At 67.6% G+C, this 18,241-nt stretch overlaps 7 protein-coding genes across 7 annotated transcripts; 3 read left to right on the forward strand and 4 right to left on the reverse strand.

Annotated features, from left to right (window-relative positions):
• Positions 1–6: 6 nt before the first annotated feature.
• Positions 7–886, reverse strand: MICPUCDRAFT_49578 (glycosyltransferase family 2 protein). Its single transcript, XM_003058181.1, has one exon. It carries the CDS (start codon positions 846–848, stop codon positions 126–128), a length of 723 nt encoding a protein of 240 aa, XP_003058227.1. The 5' UTR covers positions 849–886; the 3' UTR covers positions 7–125.
• Positions 887–985: 99 nt separating this feature from the next.
• Positions 986–3,237, forward strand: MICPUCDRAFT_57491 (uncharacterized protein; the record flags this gene model as incomplete). Its single annotated transcript, XM_003057806.1, has 2 exons — positions 986–1,092; positions 1,245–3,237. The coding sequence occupies 2 exons, from the start codon at positions 986–988 to the stop codon at positions 3,235–3,237; spliced, it is 2,100 nt and encodes a 699-aa protein (XP_003057852.1).
• Positions 3,238–3,302: 65 nt separating this feature from the next.
• MICPUCDRAFT_67558 (uncharacterized protein) lies at positions 3,303–4,541 on the reverse strand (the record flags this gene model as incomplete). Its single annotated transcript, XM_003058182.1, has 1 exon — positions 3,303–4,541. One exon carries the CDS (start codon positions 4,539–4,541, stop codon positions 3,303–3,305), a length of 1,239 nt encoding a protein of 412 aa, XP_003058228.1.
• A 209-nt stretch (positions 4,542–4,750) lies between these two features.
• Positions 4,751–6,466, reverse strand: MICPUCDRAFT_16680 (uncharacterized protein; the record flags this gene model as incomplete). Its single annotated transcript, XM_003058183.1, has 2 exons — positions 4,751–5,446; positions 5,645–6,466. The coding sequence occupies 2 exons, from the start codon at positions 6,464–6,466 to the stop codon at positions 4,751–4,753; spliced, it is 1,518 nt and encodes a 505-aa protein (XP_003058229.1).
• A 221-nt stretch (positions 6,467–6,687) lies between these two features.
• MICPUCDRAFT_8212 (uncharacterized protein) lies at positions 6,688–7,238 on the reverse strand (the record flags this gene model as incomplete). The annotated part of the gene is made up of 2 exons (XM_003058184.1): positions 6,688–6,875; positions 7,079–7,238. Coding segments are annotated over 2 exons (348 nt in total), but the record flags the coding sequence as incomplete, so codon positions are not given.
• Positions 7,239–8,026: 788 nt separating this feature from the next.
• On the forward strand, positions 8,027–13,853 carry MICPUCDRAFT_47127 (uncharacterized protein; the record flags this gene model as incomplete). Its single annotated transcript, XM_003057807.1, has 2 exons — positions 8,027–11,051; positions 11,393–13,853. Exons 1-2 carry the CDS (start codon positions 8,158–8,160, stop codon positions 13,851–13,853), a joined length of 5,355 nt encoding a protein of 1,784 aa, XP_003057853.1. The 5' UTR covers positions 8,027–8,157.
• Positions 13,854–15,062: 1,209 nt separating this feature from the next.
• MICPUCDRAFT_67563 (uncharacterized protein) lies at positions 15,063–17,884 on the forward strand (the record flags this gene model as incomplete). The annotated part of the gene is made up of 2 exons (XM_003057808.1): positions 15,063–16,010; positions 16,168–17,884. Coding segments are annotated over 2 exons (2,665 nt in total), but the record flags the coding sequence as incomplete, so codon positions are not given.
• Positions 17,885–18,241: the final 357 nt, after the last annotated feature.

Genomic DNA, 18,241 nt, shown 5'->3' on the forward strand with positions numbered 1-18,241 from the left:
TATCACAGCGCCGCGCCTCTGATGAACACGACACGACGCGCGCTACGTCTAAAACCTGTCTAATATCGGGGGGCGCCAGCCCCGGGGGCGCGGGGGCGTCGCGGCTGCGGCTCCGCCGCGTCGCGTCACGTCGTGAGCGTCAGCCGTATCAACCCTTTCAGGTACCCCACGATCTCCGCCCCCCCCAGCTTCGACGCGCCGTACACCCTGTCCACGAACGTGATCGGGACCTCCTCCACGCTCAAGCCCGCGCGCTTGCACCGCACGATGATCTCCATCTGAAACACGTACCCTTTGCTCTTCACCTTGCGAACCATTCGCTCCAACGCGTCTCGGCGGTACAGCCGAAACGACCCGGTGAGGTCGCTCACGCCGGGGCTCAGAAGCACGTGCGCGAGGTAGTTCGCGACTCGAGACGTGAGTTTCCTGCGCGTGTCCCAGCCGTGGACGCCGCCGCCGGGGACGTAGCGCGTCCCGGTCACGACGTCCGCGTCGGTGTCGCGCTGCTTCGCGACGAATTCCGGGATCGCGCGCGGGTGATGGCTCAAGTCCGCGTCCATGATGATCACGTACTCCCCGCTCGCGTGATTTAAACCGTGCACGTACGCGGTCCCGAGACCGAGCTTCCCCGGGCGCGGCCTCAGGAGCAAGTTTTTGTCTTTATACGTCTTCTGAAGCGCGCGGACGACGTCCTGCGTGCCGTCCGGGCTGTTGTCGTCCACGATCACGATCTCGAACTCGTCCTTCGCGAGCGAGGGGTGCGCGAACGCGTCGCGGAGGAGCAGGTACAAGATGCCGATGTTCCGCCGCTCGTTGTACGTCGGGACGATGACGCTGAACTTCGTCATCGCGCCCGCGACAGACGCGCACCCCCGCGCGCGATCGGCGCCCGGCGCGAACGACTGTGATCAATCATCGTCAACTCCGACGCGCGCGGCTCCTTCACCGTTTTTCCCGTTGAGCGCGCGCCACTCCGTATCGCACGATGACGGCCTCGAGCTACGGGTATCAGCACGGGTACCCTGGCGGCGTGCCCGGCGGGGACATGGGATACACCCCGTCGCACGCCGGGGACTACCCGACGCCGCACAGGTGCGCGTCGCGCCTCCCTCCCCCGCGGTCGTCGCCCCGCGCGCGATGAGATTGAGATTCGAACCCGCCTCCCCCAGCTGCGCTGGCGCGACGTCCGTCCCTCGCCGCCTCTGACCCTCCCCCCCCGGTCCACGCCCTCCGTGCCCCTCCAGCTCGCGCGGCGTCCACCCCGGCTACCCCCCCGCGGACCCGAACGCGCGCCCCGGGGACGACCTCCACCCCGCGGAGTTCTTCGACGGCGCCGCGGACGAGGACGCGCGCCCGGAATACTTCGCCGGGATGGAGGAGATGCTCGTGTACTTCGAGGGCGTCACCGCCGCGGTGGTGAACTACTCCCCGGCGGACACGAACGCGATTCGGAACGAGCTGCAGATGCTCGGCGCGCGCGTGCGCGAGCGATACACCCCGGACTGCACGCACGTCATGACGCCGTACCAGCAGGGGCGGGACTACAAGGAGGCGGCGATCGACGGGAAGATCGTGGTGTCGTACGCGTGGCTCGAGGATTGCCTCACCGCGCGTCGCGTCGTGCCGCACACGGATAAGGTGTTGTATCAACCGATACGAGACGAGAACGGCGTGCCGGGGATGGCGCACGCGGTCGTGTCCGTCGCCGGATACAAGGGACCGATTCGGAACGACATCCGCGAGCTCATCGAAGCCGCGGGCGCGACGTTTAACCAAAACTTCACGAAGAAGACGACGCACCTCATCTGCTACCGCGCCGAGAGCGAAGTGTACGCGAAAGCGCTGCTGTTCAAGCTCGAGGGACAGATGCTCGAGATCGTGAACCACCGATGGATCGAGGACTCCGTGAAGACGTGGCGACGCGCCCCGGAGGAGAGCGAGGTGTACCGGAAACTCGGCGTCGAGGTGGACTTTGAAGAGCGCCTCGACGCGGAGAAGAAACTACGCATGGACGTCGAGGCGCAGCTCGAGGAGGAGGAACGCTCGCGAAGGAACTTGCAGGAGCTGTTAGAGGCGGAGGAGAGCGCGCGCGCGGAGATGCAAGCGCAACTCATGGAGGAGGAGGCCCAGAGGGTGTCGCTGCGGTCGCAGCTCGAGGGGGAGGGCGCGAATCGCGAGGCGCTGCAACATCAGTTTAGCCGCAGCCGCGGGGACATCGACTCGCTGCAAGCGCTCCTGCAGCAGTCGGAAGCGAGCCGGGGGAAGCAAGAGCAGCAGCTGCTCGCCGCGGAGGAAGAGCGCAGGAGCTTGATGCGGCAGATCGAGGACATGCGGCGGCAGCAGACCGCGCTGCAGTCGCAGTTTAGCCGAAGCCGGCAAGACTTGCTCACGCAGCTCGAGGCGCGTCTGAACTCGATCGAGCAGCTCCGCTCGGAGCTGGACAACGAGGCCAAGTCGCACGGGGACACGAATCAGAAGCTCGAGGACGAGAGGAAGGCGCACCGGGAGACGCAAGAGAAGTGCGTGCAGGGCGAGAAGGAGGTCAAGCGGCTCCAAGACCAAGTCGGCGCGTCCGACAGAGAGAAGGCGGCGTTGCAGAAGCAGCTCGAAGCCGAACGCAAGTCGCGTCTGCACATCCTGTCCGACTTCGAGTCCGAGCGTAAACAGCGCGAGCACCTCATCAAGCAGCTCGAGGCGGAGCAGAAGCTCCGCCAGTCGCTGCAGAAGGCGGTCAGCACGAAGGAGGAGCTGCGATTGAAGGCGGAGGAGGAGATCGAGCGACTGAACCAAGACATCCAGGAGATGATGGACGAGATCGACCGACTGAAGACGTTCGAGCCCCCGGAGAAGATGGACGACGCCAAGGTGAACGTGAAGCTCTTCTTAGAGGAGGACATCCGGTTCTTAGAGCTCGACCCGGACGTCTCGTTCGAGGAGCTCATCATCGCCGTCGGGAAGGTGTTCATCGAGACGTACATATTAAAGTTCGAGGACCAGGACAAGCATCACATCACGCTGAAGACTTCGGACGACTTAAAGATCGCGATTCGGCAGTACGAGAAGGGCGAGCTGCCGTTTCTGAAGCTAATACTCGAAAAAGCGGGCGCGAAGAAGGGCGGGTTTTTCTCGAGAAAGAAGAAAGCCCTGGGGGAGGAGGACGGCGAGGGCGGGAAGAAGGGCGGGTTCTTCTCGAGGAAGAAAAAAGGCGGCGACGACGACGACGACGACGACGATTAGCGAACACGCGTCCGCGGGATCCCCGCGCGAATACGACTACGACAGAGCACTAGCAGCAAATCAAATCACCACGCCTTGCGCGCGTTGCGCGACAAGTACGTCTCCTGCTCCCGCTCGTGCGCGGTCGTGCCCGTGAACAGCGACGCGTACACGTCCTTGTCGGCCCCCTCCGGGACGTTGTCGCACGCGCGCCACCGCTTCGCCTGTGCCTTCAGCTGCTCGTTGCTCAGATCGTCGCAGCCGTTCCACTCGCGCTTGCCGTTCGACTTGATCCCCGTCCCGGCGACGAGCTCCACGGTCTGATCCTCCGCGCCGGTCACGGTCCCCGCGCCGGCGCCGTTCTTCTTCGAGTCCTTCTTCTTCTTCTTCGCCGCCTTCTTCGCGGCTTCCTCCTCGAGCGACTCGCGCATCGCGTCCAACTCCTCGCCTTTCGGGTTCACCGTGACCCGCGTCTGCTCGTCCAGTTTCACGTCCGGGCCGAGAATATCCTCCACCGCGCTCTTCGCCTCTCGCAGCGCCCTGTCGCTGACGACCACGCCGGATGGAACGAGCGCGACGAACTTCGTCTTCCCGTTGAAGTCGAGGCCGGTGATCGGGCACGAAAACACCGCCTCCGCGGCGAGTCGAAACGACGTCGCGTTGACCTTCCCGCTCGCGTCCTTCACGCTGCTCTTCGTGCGCTCGTTCTTGTGAAGCTTCAACGCCGTGATCGCCTTCATCCCGGTGATGTGCTCTAACCTCTGCGGGAGCGCGACGCCGTCCACGCACTTATCCCTGAGCGCCTTCAGGACGCCCTCTCGGTTGAAGAGCGATCCCAATCGATCGATCACGACCGCGCCGTCGCCCGTCTCCAGCGGCTCCTCCGTGAGCGTGCAGTTGAACCATCGCGCGAGGTCTTCCTCGCGCTCGTCCCTGTCCCGCACCGTGCTCTGCGTCGTGTACTTGATGAACCCGCCGAGGGACTCCTTCTTCCGCGAGAAACCCGTCCCGCCGTTGTCCGCGTACATCTCGAGGTAGCAGCTTCTCGACTCCGCGCCGGTGGCGCCGCCGTCGCCGCCGCCGCCGCGGAGGCGGATCGCGATCGCGAGCGTGTCGTTCGCGCGCACGCCCGCGTCCGCGAGCGAGGCGGACTCGTCCGCGAGCCATCGCCCGCGGCGCGTGAGGACCACGTCGGACGCGCCCGGGAGGGCGCGGATCGTCTCGCCTAAGATTCGAGCCTTGAGGCTCCCCACGGTGTCGCACGCGCCGTCCAAGTCCGTCGCGCGGACGCGCTCGCCGACGCGGCAGAATACCTGAGACACCATCTCGGCGCGCGCGGTCGTGAGCGTGCGGCGGCGCGAGATCGTGTGCGCTCGAGGGCGAATTCGTGGTCGAGAAAAATGGCCCGCGGCTCGCGCTGATGAGCGACGTCAGTTTCGCTGATGATTCTGTTGAGTGAGTGCGAGTAGGCAGAGTCGGTACACGCTGGACACCAGCTGTACTAAACGTACGGCTAAGGTTATCATCATCCGCCCTAAGCGGCGGCTACGTTCAACTTCGCGACCTCCTCCGAGACTTCCTCCTCCGCGCCTCCCCCGCCCCCCCGCTTCCTCGAGTGCTTCTTCCGAAAGTCCTTAAACGCGCTCTTCAGCTTCGCGCAGAACCGGTCGACGTCCTCCGTCGTCGTCCCGATCGCCGCCGCCGCGGTGAAGTACGGCCCCGCCGGATACGCCGAACACGACGCCCCCCACCCGTCGAACGTCACGCCCCCGATGGTCTGACGCACCCCCGGGGCGACGACGCGCGTGCCGGAGACGCACCGGGAGAAGAGCATGGAACCGAAGAAGCTGATCTTCGTCCCGTCGACGTCCTCGCCGAGGCCGCGCGCCAGCGACTCCAGCGAGAAACCGATCGAGATCGGATTCGCCGGCGTCTCGAGCAACCGCTCGCCCTCCTCCGCGGCCACCTCCGCGAGCTTTCGCTTCATGTACGCGTACACGACGTCGCGGTCGTCCAAAAGTTTCCTCCATCCGTCCTCGCCCATCCCGAGCAGCGTGATGAACAGATCCAGCACCGGCGCGATGGACGCGCGGCCCGGGTACGCCTTCCTCACTTCCTCCACGACGCGCGTGTTCTCGCGTCCGCTCGTGACGACCGCGCCGCCGACGGGGACCATGAAGTTCTTGTCCGTGCTCTGCACGACCGCGTCGACGCGCCCGCGTCGCCACGCCTTCGCGATCACGTCGCACAGCGTCTTGGGGTCGAGGGTCCAAACGAGCGAACGTCGGGGTGGAGTTGAAAGGCGTCAGATGGAGTTGAACGGCGTCGCGGGCGGGGATTGAAAGCGAGGGACCCTGGGCGGAGAGACACGCCCGCCGGGAAACGTCCTCAGTAAGGAACGGCGTTCTCCACGCCGATGGGTTCGCACGGGGACCAGTGTATACATAGAACGCGCCTTGGACTGCACGCCGTACGCGTTGTTGATCACGTGCCCGACGTCCAGCCTCGCGCACGCCTTCGCGACCGCGACGACGTCGTCGCACGCCCGCGGCGCGAACCCGCTCGTGGACGTGACGACGCACGCGACGTTCGCGGCGCCGCCGCAGGTTTCCACGACGGCGCGTTCAACCGCGTCGACGTCCGTCTCGAGCTGGTCGCCGACGACGATCCTCGGCTCGACGACGATCAGCTCGTACCCCGCGCTCAGCACCGCCTTGACGCACGTCTTCTGGTCGAGCCTAAGCCACACCACCTTGCGCGCGGTCGCCGGGCGGAACTTTTTGATCGCGAGCAGGGTCAAGGTGAGGGTCATTCCCGTCGCGAGCGGGAGCACGAGCGCGGGCCCCGCGTCCGCCATCCCCGCGATCTTCAGCGCGTCCGCGACGAGGAGGTTCGTCAGCTTCACGATGAGCGACGACCCCGCGGCTTTCGGCTGCTCCGCGGCGACGTCTCCCGAGCGCCCGACGCCGTGCGCGAGGTGGTAGTGCCTCCGCGCGACGAGGCGGCTGTGCACCCTCGCCTCGCGCTCGCCGACGCCGACGTTGTCCAGGAAGTTGTTGCTGTCCATGGCTGCGAGCTCCGCGATCAGCGCCTCGATGGACTTGTCGTCCCATCCCGCGCGCGGGAGCCTCCGCTCGGACAGGAGCGTCGTCAGGAGCTTCCCGCGGCGCGCGCACGCCTGCGAGCCCTGGGAGACGTACGCGGAGGACACGAGGCCCTCCGCGAGCGCGAACGCCTCGGGGCTGAACATAATAATGACGCAATCGTGACAAACACGCGAGTTTCCCTCTGCTGTCGTGGTGGGCGGCGACTGGACGGATACGACGACGCGCGACTACGCGTTGAACGAACAGAGACGCCCGCCTACCCCTACCGCGCGCGTCGCGTCGCGCGTCACGACCCCCGGGGGCCCTTCTTCTTCCCCTCGCCCCCGCCCCCCTCGTCCGCGACGTCCTCCAGAGTCCCGTCCCCCCCAAGCGTCGCCATCATCGTCTCCAACCTCGCCGAGTCGGTCATGTACAGGTACCCGACAACGCACTCCAACGCGGAGGCGTTTCGGTACGTCGCGAACCCGCCTTTTCCGTTCTTTCCTCGAAGACGCGTCGGGACGTTGCCGTACGACGCGTTCCTGCCCCACTTCACGACCTTCATTTCCTCGTCTGATGGGGTTCGGATGGGGACGGGCGGGGACGAAGAAGGTCGGCGGAGCGACGAGATGAAAAAAACAGACGAAACGAACGCGTCCGAACCAATCTCGACGCTCCACGCGACGCGCGAGAGACCCGAGGGTGGGGAACGAACGAGCGAAACGAAGGGAACGACGACGACCCCCGGGTCGAGCGCGGGGTTCGCGCGCGCGCACCGGTGAAGAACCCGCGGTCGACCAGTTTCCTCAGCACGACGTCCTGCGCCTCCGCTCTGACCGCGCGCTTGCACTTGAGGTCGTACGTCCGCGGCCGCGTCGGCGGCGCGAAGAAGAGCCGCCGCACGTACAGCTCCCAGACCGCGTCGCCTAAGAACGCGTACGCGATGGGGGACCAACGCTTCGGGGACTCCAGGTGTATCGTCGACGGGGGCATCCTGGGCATTCCGTCCTCGCGGTCGCGCTCGAACGGCGCTGGGGAGGGAGCGGGGACGAGCGGGGACGGGTTAGGGTTGGGTCGGGGACGTCGTTCGGGGACGGTGGGTGGATGGATGGATTCTCGCGCGCGACGCGTTCGACGCGGGGGGACGGGACGGTCGCCGCGTCGACGCGTCGCGCACCTTCTAACGGCGGCTCCGCGTCAGCGTCCGCCGCCTCCGCGTCGTCCGCGTCGAGGTCGATCGCGGCGTCGTCGTCCGACGCGAGCTCCTCGCCCATGAACCCGCCGCGCTTGACGTCGAGCGACGAGTCTGAATCGCCCGCGCGGTGCCTACTTCTCGGGAATCCCCCCGCCCGCGGAAGCGACGTCGCGCGCGCGGTCCGCGCGCGGGATCTCGCGACGCGGTGGCACGCCGCGGCGCACGGCGCGGCGCGACTCGAAGCCATGACGCGTCCGACGCCCTCGAGAGCGTCGCGCGCTCGTCGCGCGGCGGCGCCGCGAGAAGTAACAAGCGGCGCCCGACCGCTCGCGACCGAAACGCGGGCGGACGCGAAAATTTTCCGAGCGCGCTGCAGTCGCAGTCGCGGTTTCGCGCGGTCGGGCGACCAAGTGGTCCAGCCAGGCGGCGGCGGTCGCGTTTGAAACATTGGAAAGCGCGCGGAATTCTCGATTCGAATCGGGCGGGAGACTCGGGCGGGGATCCGCGCGCGGGATCGTCACTTCGCACGCGCGAGCACGCACGGATCCGGCGTCGGACCGCGCGCGTCTCCCTCGCGTCGTCGATCCGTTCCCCTCCCGCGGCGCTTCCGCGCGAAGGGAGAGTAAACCCAGGGCGCACGCGAGCGCGCGCGGAGACGTCATGGTGCTCATCTACAAGCCCGATTTCGTGAAGCACAGCGACGGCGCCCCAATTTTCAGCGTCGATTGTCACCCCGATGGCTCGCGCATGGCGACCGCGGGCGGGGACCAGAAAGTCAAAGTCTGGAACCTCAGCGCGGTGAAGAGTCGCGACGTCGAGGGCGACCCGAACGTCCCGAAGATCCTCGCGACGCTCTCGGACCACTTCAACACGGTGAACTGCGTGCGATTCAGCCGAAACGGCCGATTCCTCGCGTCCGGGTCCACGGACACGCAAGTGTTCCTGTACGAGAAGCGCCCCGGCCCCGGTCGCGCCGCGTTCGGGAGCAGCGACGAACCTAACGTGGAGAACTGGGTCAACGTGAAGAACCTGAAAGGCCACGTCTCGGACGTGATCGACATCGCGTGGGCGCCGGACGACTCGATGCTCGCGTCGTGCTCGCTCGATAATTTGGTGATCGTCTGGGATCCCGTCACCGGGCAGAGGGTGAAGACCCTGAAAGGGCACAACTCGTTCGTGAAAGGCGTCGCGTGGGACCCGATCGGGAAGTTTCTCGCGTCCCAGGCGGACGACAAGTGCTGCATCATCTGGAGAGTCGACGACTGGAGCATCGTGTCGAAGGTCACGGAGCCGTACCAGTCCTCCATGGGCGCGACGTTTTCCCTGAGGCTGTGTTGGTCCCCCGACGGCAAGGCCGTGACGACGTGCAACTCGTACAAAAAACCGAGTCACACCGCCTCGGTGCTCGAAAGAGGCGACTGGGGGAGCAAGTTCGACTTCGTCGGACACAAAGGCCCGGTCGTGACCGTGAGGTTCTCCCCGTCTCTGTTCAAACCTGGCGGCGAGGACGCGGCGGCGGGGAAGAAGAAACCGCCGCACACGGTCATCGCGTGCGGATCTCAGGACTGCAAGATGACCGTCTGGGCGACGAACCGACCGAAGCCGGTGTGCATCGTGAAGACGATGTTCACGCAGTCCGTCGTGGACACGTGCTGGTCCCCCGATGGGTACTCGCTCATCGCGTGCAGCACGGATGGCACCATCGCGGTGTTCACGTTCGACGAGGCGGAACTCGGCGTGGCGATGAGCGACGCGGACACGCGCGCGTTTTTGAACAAAGAGTACGGGGACTTGCGCAAACGCGGGCCGATATTGGAGGACCCGAGCTTGTTGCAGTACGAGCAAGCGGCGACGCCGACGAAGGCGCTGCCGCCCGCGACGAAAGCGCCGGTCCCGGCGCCGGCGACGAACGGCGCAGCGAGCGGGAAGGCGCCGAAGCGCATCGCGCCGACCGCGCTCGGAGGCCCCGCGACGAATAGCAACCTCGCGCCGTCGCCGTCCGCGCCGGTCCCCGCGCCCGCGGGCCCGCCGACGTCTGAGATTCAGCTCGAGACGAGAGGGAGCGACGGGAGGCGGAGGATCATGCCGGTGCCGCAGGGCGGCGGCGCCGCCCCCGCCCCCGCGGGCGGCGCGCGACGCATCACGCCCGCGACGACGAACGGCGCGTTATCAGGGATGGGATCCCCGCCCGCGATGGGCGGGTCTTCAGCGCTGAAGCGGAGGTTAGAGCCGACAGCGATGGGCGGCGTCAACGGGTTCGATAACCCGAACAAACGGATGATGACGTCGCACGAGCACTCGAGGGGCGCCGGGGACTCGCGCGGGGGGGGCGGATACGGCCCGCCCGTGATGATGCTCGCGCCCGGAGGACACGCCGGCGCGGCGTCGTTACCCACGCGCGCGATTCCGATCACGCTGCACTGCCAGCTCGAGTCCGGGAGAGACGCGAGGGATCCGTTCGCGGCCGCGGCGGCGGACGGCGCGACCGTCGGGGAGGACTCCCTCGGCGCGGCGGACGCGCCCGTGATGTTGGAAGCGAAAAACGGCGAGCGGCACTGCGACTTAATCTGCAGCGCCGCGGGGGTCGTGCGGTGGACGGATCGCTGCGCGGAATCGCGCGCGACGCACCTCGTGGGATCGCCAAAGTTCGCGGCCGCGTTCTTCGAGAATGGCACCGTGCAGCTGTACACGCCCGCGGGACGACGCGCGATGCCGCCGCTCGTCTTGCCCGGCAAAGCCGCGTTCGTCTCCGCCGCCGCCGGGCGCCTCGTCGCCGTCTTCAGCGAGTGCACGCTCCTCGTGTGGGAGCTCGGCGTTCCAGGGGAGGAGCGCGAGGTCGCGAGGGAGTCCGTGGCGCCGCTGCTCACGGGCCCGAGAGCGCCGCCGGCGCCGCCGATGATCGGCGTGCGGCTCGCAAAGTGCGGCTCCCCGATCGCGCAATTCGCGGACGGGCACTCGTACGTGTTCCACGGCAAGTTGAAGTCGTGGGCGCGCGTCGCGGACCACTCGTTCCCGAGGAGCGAGTTCACGACGCGCCTGCGCATGCCCGGGGCCGCGGGCGGGGAGCTTCACGCGCTGCAGATGGCCGCCGCGAGGGCGTCCATCGGGATGGGTCCGAGCGCGTTGCTGAGCGGCGGCGCGCCCGCGCCGCGACGAGAGACGGGACGGCACCTCGAGTGCTTGATGGCGTCCGCGGACATCCTCGGGTCGTCCGCGGAGTACCGGTCGTGGCTGAAGGCGTACGTCCGGCACCTCGCCGCGGAGGGCGCGGAGGACCAGGCTGTCGGGCCGCTGCGGGAGCTGTGCGTGTCCATGCTCGGGCCGCTGAGCGGCGGCGGCGGCGGCGGCGGCGCGGACGGCGAGCCGGACGGGCCGGCGACGCCGGGGGACGACGACGCGCCGGGCGGCGACGGCGCGTGGGTCGCGTCCGTGGCTGGCGGTCTGAAGAAGCGCGACCTTCTGCGCGAGGTTGTGTTCCCGGCGTTGGCGCAGAACCGCGGGTCGCAGAGGTTGTTGGGAGAGTACGCGGAACTTCTCACGGAGGCGGACAAACGGTAGAGACGACCTCCGACTCGACGCGCGCTGTGCACGTAGGCGGCGCGAATACTACACGAATCTATCTCGACGTCCGAAACGTTCGTAAGGTTAGCCATCACGCGCGCAGACAGCGCGCACACGACGCGTACGAAACGCGGAGCGTCCGCGCGCGTCGCCGCCGCGCGAAATTGCTTCCTCACTTATTCGTACCTGTAGTCGCCCGACCGAAACGCCAGCGCGCTCCAAGCCAAGAACGAAGGCGCCAGTGACTCGCGCGCGCTCGGGCGCCCGCGGGAGCGCACGCGCGACGGATCGACGCACGCGGATTCGAAGGACGATCGCGATGCGCGCGACGTAGCGGCGTACACTTCGCGAAGATGGAAAACGACGCCGGGAGCGGTCCCGCGACCGCTCGCGGCGGATCGCCGTCGATGGATGCGCATGTCGCGACGATCGCGCGTCCCGAGGACCCGGTCGACGCGAAGCGACGACGATTGGACGCGCCCGCGTCCGCGCCGACGCCGAGTTCGACGCCGATCGCGGAGGACGAGGACGACGCGACGCGGCGGCGATCGAGCGAGGGCGCGGGACCGAGCGCGGACGCGCGACCGGCGACCGCTCGCGACGCGCGCGCGGTCGACGCGAACGACGACGCCGAGATGATCGCGAGAAGGCCACCATCCGGACGGACCGACGACGACGCGTCCGCGCTTCCCCCCACGCCGCGGTGGCCGTCGAACCCGTCCGAGCTCCGAGACGCGCTCTCGCGCCGCCGCGTCCTGGACCCTCCGCGAGGATTCAAACCCGCGGAGGTCCCGCGCGCGCTCCTCGCGGGGCTCCCCGTGTCTTTCGTCCTGACGCTCCTGCCGCACGGATTCGCGCTCGGAAAACCGCGACCGGACGTCGCGACGCCGCCGCCGCCGTTCCGCGACGCGCTCGCGACGATCGGCGAGCGCGCGATTGTTCACCCGTACGATCGCAGCTCGAGGGCGCTTCTGCAGGCGATCGACGCCGGGCGGCTCCCGCGCGCGCTGCTCGACGGCCTCCCGCTGCGATACGTCGACGGCGCGGCGTTGGCGGAGGTGCACGACTACCGCGCGTGCGGCGTCCCAGGCGAGGTCGCCCTCGGCGCCGCCGTCGCGACGACGAGAGGGGGGCGGGCGACGTGTAAGTGGCGCGTCGCGGTGTTGCACTCCACGAGCGCGACGGTGGCCGCGGACGCGGAGGAGATTTGCGGGCAGTTGGACGTCGCGGCGCCGGCGGACGGGGCGGGGTACCGACGCGTCGACGACGACGGCGGCGGCGGCGGCGGCGGCGGCGGCGGCGGCGCGACGCGCGAGAAGAGCGCGCTCGGGATGATGATGAAGAAGAAGAAACTCACGGACGCGGACGCCGCGGCGGCGCACGCGGCGCAGCTCGCGAGGCGGTTCGCCGTCGAGGGCGCGTTGTTAAAAGCGACGTCCGCGCCGCTGTGTTTGGACCCGTCCCTGAGAGTCGCGGCGGAGCGACGACGCGCGCACGCGGCGGCGTACCACGCCGCCGCGCCGTTCGGCGGCGTCCCCGCGACGTTGCTCTGGTCGACGCGGACGCGGACGCCGCCGCGCGCGCCGAGCGCGGAGGAACCCTTGTCGTTGTGTGGGGAGAAACCGAACGTCCAGCGGTGGCTCGCCGCGGCGCCGGCGCTGGAGTCCCCGCCGCCGCCGCCGTCCGCGGCGGCGCTCGAGAGCGCCGCTCGCGCGGAGGACGGCGAAGACGCCGCGACGTGGGCGTCCGACACGGGCGCGCTGTGGGCGTCCACCGGAGACGCGGAGGAGAAACCGTACGCGGACCCTCTGAACGGACGGACGGTGTGGGGGGACGCGATCGACGCGACGGCGACGGCGGCGGCGGCGACGGCGGCGACGACGGCGATAAAACCCGAGTCGACGACGGCGACGGTGAAAACCGAGACCGAAACGACCGCGGTACCATCGATCGCGCGCGACGACGACGACGAGTACGACGAGACCGACATCGGCGCGGACGAGAGGAACGCGGGCGTTCTCCGCCTGCGCACGGCGACGAGAATGGAGGCGTGGAAGACGCTCGCGGGAGACGGCGCGAGAGCCGCGGACGCCGCCGCGAAACGCGAGGAGAAGAAGGTTTTCGCCAAAGAGCGCGAGGACGCGGGACGACGCGCCGTCGCGAGCGTGACCGCGGCGGGCGTGAACGGCGTCGTGAGCCCCGACGCGATCGCAGAGGCGACGCTGAAGAAGACCGAGAGCGAGCAGCCGATCACGATGAAGCAGCGGTACGAGGCGGAGTGGTTGAGGTTCCTTCCCGCGGATCAAGCGAGTCGCGTGCGACCGTTGCGATACGCGGGGGTGGCGTACCCGGACGGACCGCCGTCCCCGCGAGGGCACGACGGCGACGACGACGGCGACGACGCGCCCAGGGGGATTCGCGCGGACTCTGAGGTGAAGTTCCAGATCGACGTCGGCCCCGGCGCGGTCGACGCCGCCGCGGACGACGACGGGAGAGACGACGGGACCATCGTCGAGCTGCCGCCGTTTCGAGGCGAAGACGCGGGGAAGTTTATGCTCGAATTTCACAAGCTCGCGGCGCGGGAGGGTCTCGCGCACTATCACCACGGCGTCGAGACGGACGGCGGGCGAGCGAAATTCGTGGGGATCACGCAGCAGCATCGGCGGAATTCTGAAGCCGCGGCGGCGGCGCGGGCGCAGCAGCGCTCGAGCCCGTTATCGGGACCGCCGCCGCCGGAGGCGATCACGGATACGCACCCGGAGCCGCCTCGATTCGACTCGCCTGGGATTCATTAGCTACTACTAATAAACGTTATTATTATTAACTCACTAACTAAATTTTAATGAACGAACGGTACGTCGTACGGTACGGCGTGATACTCACGACGAGAATCGCGCCGCTCTGACGAGGACGTCCAGCTTCCCAATCGTGATCTCCTCGAATTTCTTGTGAAGCTCCCAGGCTTTCTCCCCCTCCGCGTGTATCACCGCGAGCTCCTCCGTGGACATCAGCCACCGCCGCCAACGCATCTTCGGCTTCGCGCTCTTGATCGCCTCTTTCATCGCCTCCAAGGACACGTGCTGGCCTCGAAGCACCGCCCTCGCCATCTCCATCTGCGCTTCTCGGTGCGAGTTCGCTTTCCAATCGTCGAGTTCGATCTTGTACGCGTCGTAGTCCCTGACGCGTCGCTCGCGTCTCGCGCGCAGGAATTTTTTAACTAAATCGCGCTTGATCTCCGTGGGCATCATCTCTCGCGAGTCGAGCTCGTCGAAGTGCTTCAGGTTCGACATCTTAAACGCGCGGAGACGCGACTGCGCTTTCCCGACTTTCCGCTTCGCCTTCGCGGAACGAATCGTGTGGACCCACCGCTCGTAGCAGTTCCAGTGGTGAATGAACGCGTTCTCGAGGTCCGGTGTCTTCATGAACGCGCAGCGGTAGTGCGCTTGAATCGTGAGGCACGCGCGACGGAGCTGATGCAGCCGTCGCACGATCTCCGTGCCCGCGGCGACGGTCTCCAAGAACCTCAGGATGTGCGTCGCCGCGTCTCTTCTTCGCTTCAGATGCGCCCAAAGTTTCACTCTCGGTTGAATCAACATCACCGCCTTCACGAACTTCTTCACCTTCTTGCGCGCGACGGCGCCGCGCCAGCACCGCTGAATCACCCTCGCCGCGGCGAGGTGCTCCGCGAAGTCCGGGTTCGTGAACATCTCCTTGTTCTCAAGCGCGCCTCTCGCGGCGCGTCGCCAACGCGCGCGGACGAGAATTTTCACCAAGCCGCTCCGGCGTTTCCGCTCCCGCGCTTCCCTCGCCGCGGCCGCGGCTTCTCTCAACCTCGCGTTCGCCTCGTAGCTCGTCTCTCGATTCGCTCTCTCCCTCGAGATCGCGTCCTTTCGCGCGCGGCACAGCTCGCCGCGTCGGTCGCGCTCCGCGGCGCGATTCGCCGACGCCCGCGCTCGCGACTTGGCGTCGAATCCTCCGGCGGCGCCGTCGCGAAAGGAGTCGCGATGCGCGGTGAGAAAGTTCGTGACGTTCGCGCGCCTCGCGTTCAACGCCGCCGCGGCGTTCCGCTTGTCCGCGTTCACCGCGTCGTCGAGGTCTTTCATCGCCGCCGGGTCCACGGAGAGTCGAACGATCTCGTTGTGCAGCTTTCGCTGCCACCCTTCCTCCGACGCGAGTTTCGAGACCGGGGGTTTGAACAGCATCGACGGCGGCGGGACCGCCTTCCCGGGTTTCGCGCTCGCACCGGACGCGCGGGCGTCGACGCTCGTAGTAGAACTGTCGCGATTTCGCGCGAGCGTCGCGGTCGTTATCGGCGGCGGCATCACCGCCGCGGACGCTTGCTTCATCGCCCTGCGGTTCACGTCGAGAGACGTTCCCTTGTCCAGGCCCAGCTGCGAGAGCGTCGTGTACACCGTCGCCGCGCATCGCTCGCTGCACCCCGGCGCCCTCCGCGCTCTCAGCGTCGCGGACGCGAGGTCGTAGTCCAGGTCCAAATTCGCCATCCCCATTTCGGCCGGGACGGCGGGCCGCCGCGGCGTCAACGGCAATGGCAAATTCGGCACTTACACTGTGTGACTCATCGGACGAGCCGTTGTTGCTCGCGAGGGGCCGCGGGGCAAACCGCCATTGAGACGGCGCCTCGGGGGAGAGGACGGGCGCTGTCGATCATGCGCACGCCGCGCATAACACGCGCGGCGCGGGCACGGCGACGCCCCCGCGACGCGATGGCGTTTCTCCTCGCGCTCGCGACCGTCGTCCTCGCGCGCCTCCCGCGCGCGCGCGCGGCGTGGAATCTTCAAGAACTCTGGGACGACGAGGTCCTGGAGTACGTCCAGCAGTACACCGGCGACCTGGACGCCGCGGGCACACCCGTGGACAGCAAGTTCTTGAAGTGGGAGCAGACGGGTTGGTATCAGCTCATGAAGGACCGCTCGAGCGCGGGGATGGACAAGGTGCGCGCGCGTTCGGACCTTTCTCGACACGTGGTGTTTATCAGCGTTCCTTCATCGGCGTTCATCGGAGACCCCCCTCGTCGCGTCTCCCCACTCCGTCCATCATCCATCCCTCGCGCGCGCTGACGCCTCTCGTCTCGTCACCCTTCCTCCGCAGGGGAAAGACCAAATAGACACGGGCCTGGGGTACAACAACGAGTTCCCCGGCCTCGGCACGAAAGAGGCGCAGCTGTACAGCAACGCGTTGCGTCGGTGCGGTCCGAACCTCGAGCGCACGCCGCAACGCGAGGTCGGATGCACGAACGACCTCCCGCCCGGGTCGCCGTACGGTGAGACCGGGTCCCCGGGGTTCGGGCCGCAGCAGTACGCGTACCGAGGGAGCTCGCTGGGCCCGCCGGACGAGCCGTTGTCCGACGAAGGGTGCGACTACAAGCTGTCGTACGAGGAGAATCAACAGATGGGATACGAGTGCTACCGCCTCCCCGCGCTCGGGGGCGTGCGGACGCCGCCGGAGGCGAACGTCGCGGAAAACTTGGGGTACGCGACGCAAGGGATGCGGCTGCCGGCGGCGGAGTGGCGCGACCGGTTAGATCCGTACTACCAGAGGTGGTACGACAGCGCGCCGTTGCAGTGGGGGTTCGAAGAGGGGACGTTTTTTCCAAACTGGATGCTCGTGTCCTCGGGGATGCCAAATTTCGTCGTGAAGAAGCACTGCTACTTGCACCCGCACAGCGGCGTGTACCAGCTCTGCAGCGCGTACCCGTGGGATAAGCGGAACTTGACGCACGGTCTGTTGCACGTCCGGTCCGTGCCGTTCGTCTTGGGCATCGGCGACTTGACGTTCGAAGCCAACGGCGGCGACAGCACGGTGCCGGACATGCCAAAGTCCACGTTCCCGCTCGCGTCGAACGGCGAGGGGATCTTAGGCGTCGCGCTCACGCGTCTATCCGACGGAAGCCGCATGCAGGTGAAACCCATCCGCGCGCGGAGGCACTGGGAGACGCTCGGATGGGGCGCGGACGAGCTCGCGGCGATGCGCGGGGAGAAGTTCACGCTCGACATTTATGACTACCGCGCCGGAGACTGGGGCTGGGCGTCCGTGGACACGTTCGTCGTCCCCGCGGCGTGGATCCAGATCGAGTCCGTGACCCCGATCGGTGGCCCGAGAGCGGGAGGGACCGAGATCGAGATTGTGGGGAAGAACTTTGGCAACTCCGCGGACGGCATCGTCGTCTTCATCGGCGACAAGGAGTGCACGTCGCTGGGGATGACGCAGACGGGGTCGTTGTCGTGCGTGACCCCGCCCGGGGACGGCGCGGGGGTCACCGTCTCCGTCGTCATCGGGGATTACGACCGCATCTTACAGCAAGGCCCTTTCGGCGGGCACCAAGCCGGGCACTGCGGGGACGAGTCGGTGTCGTACCCGTTTTCGCCGTGCACGCTCGGGGAGGCGTCGCTCGAGGCGGGTGTCCCGAAGAGAGGGTTCACGTACCTCGACGCGCCGTACTGGATATCCACGCCGGTCACGACCGCGCAGGAGGACAGTCAGTATAGGTATAAAGCCGCCGCCGCGGACGACGACGTCGGGGACGAGCTGTTCTTCACCGCGGAGATTTTGCCCGCGTTCATGCGCTTCGACCCCGCGACGCAAGTCATCTCCGGGACGCCGCTCAGAGGGGACGTGAACTGCAGGAGCGACAAGTGGCACCCCGCGGTGGACCGATGCCGCGAGGGCGGGTTCCATCGCGTGCGACTAGCCGTGAGCGACTACACGTTCGTCGTGTATCAGGACTTCATCGTGCACGTCATCGCGAACCCGTCGCCGCTGCTGTCGAACGACAAGTCGTTTCACTGGCCGACGTCGAGGGAGATCACGATCATGCGGAACAGCGCGCAGCTGTCGCAGTATCACTTGGAAGCCGCGGGGGCGCTGAAAGCGATGGCGCAGGGCGCGGTGGACTCGTCCGTGCTGCCCTCCACGGGAAGGGACCCCGCGTCTTCGGCGCTGCGCACGCTTCTATCGAACATGCTGCAGGAGACGCGCGTCGACCCGGCGGAGTCGCGTTTGCTCATCAAAGCCGTGAAGGACGCGGGGATGGAGTCCGAGCAAGGCGATCTCATCGCCGCGCTGGAGGCCGAAGTCAAAGCGCAGCAGCAGCGCGTCACGCGCACGCGGGCGGGACAGCCCGGTCTGCTCGGCGGCGACGCGGAAGGGTGGGTCGCGCAGCTCC

This window comes from Micromonas pusilla (genome assembly GCF_000151265.4).
Source record: "Micromonas pusilla CCMP1545 genomic scaffold MICPUCscaffold_4, whole genome shotgun sequence".
NCBI classification, from domain to species: domain Eukaryota; kingdom Viridiplantae; phylum Chlorophyta; class Mamiellophyceae; order Mamiellales; family Mamiellaceae; genus Micromonas; species Micromonas pusilla.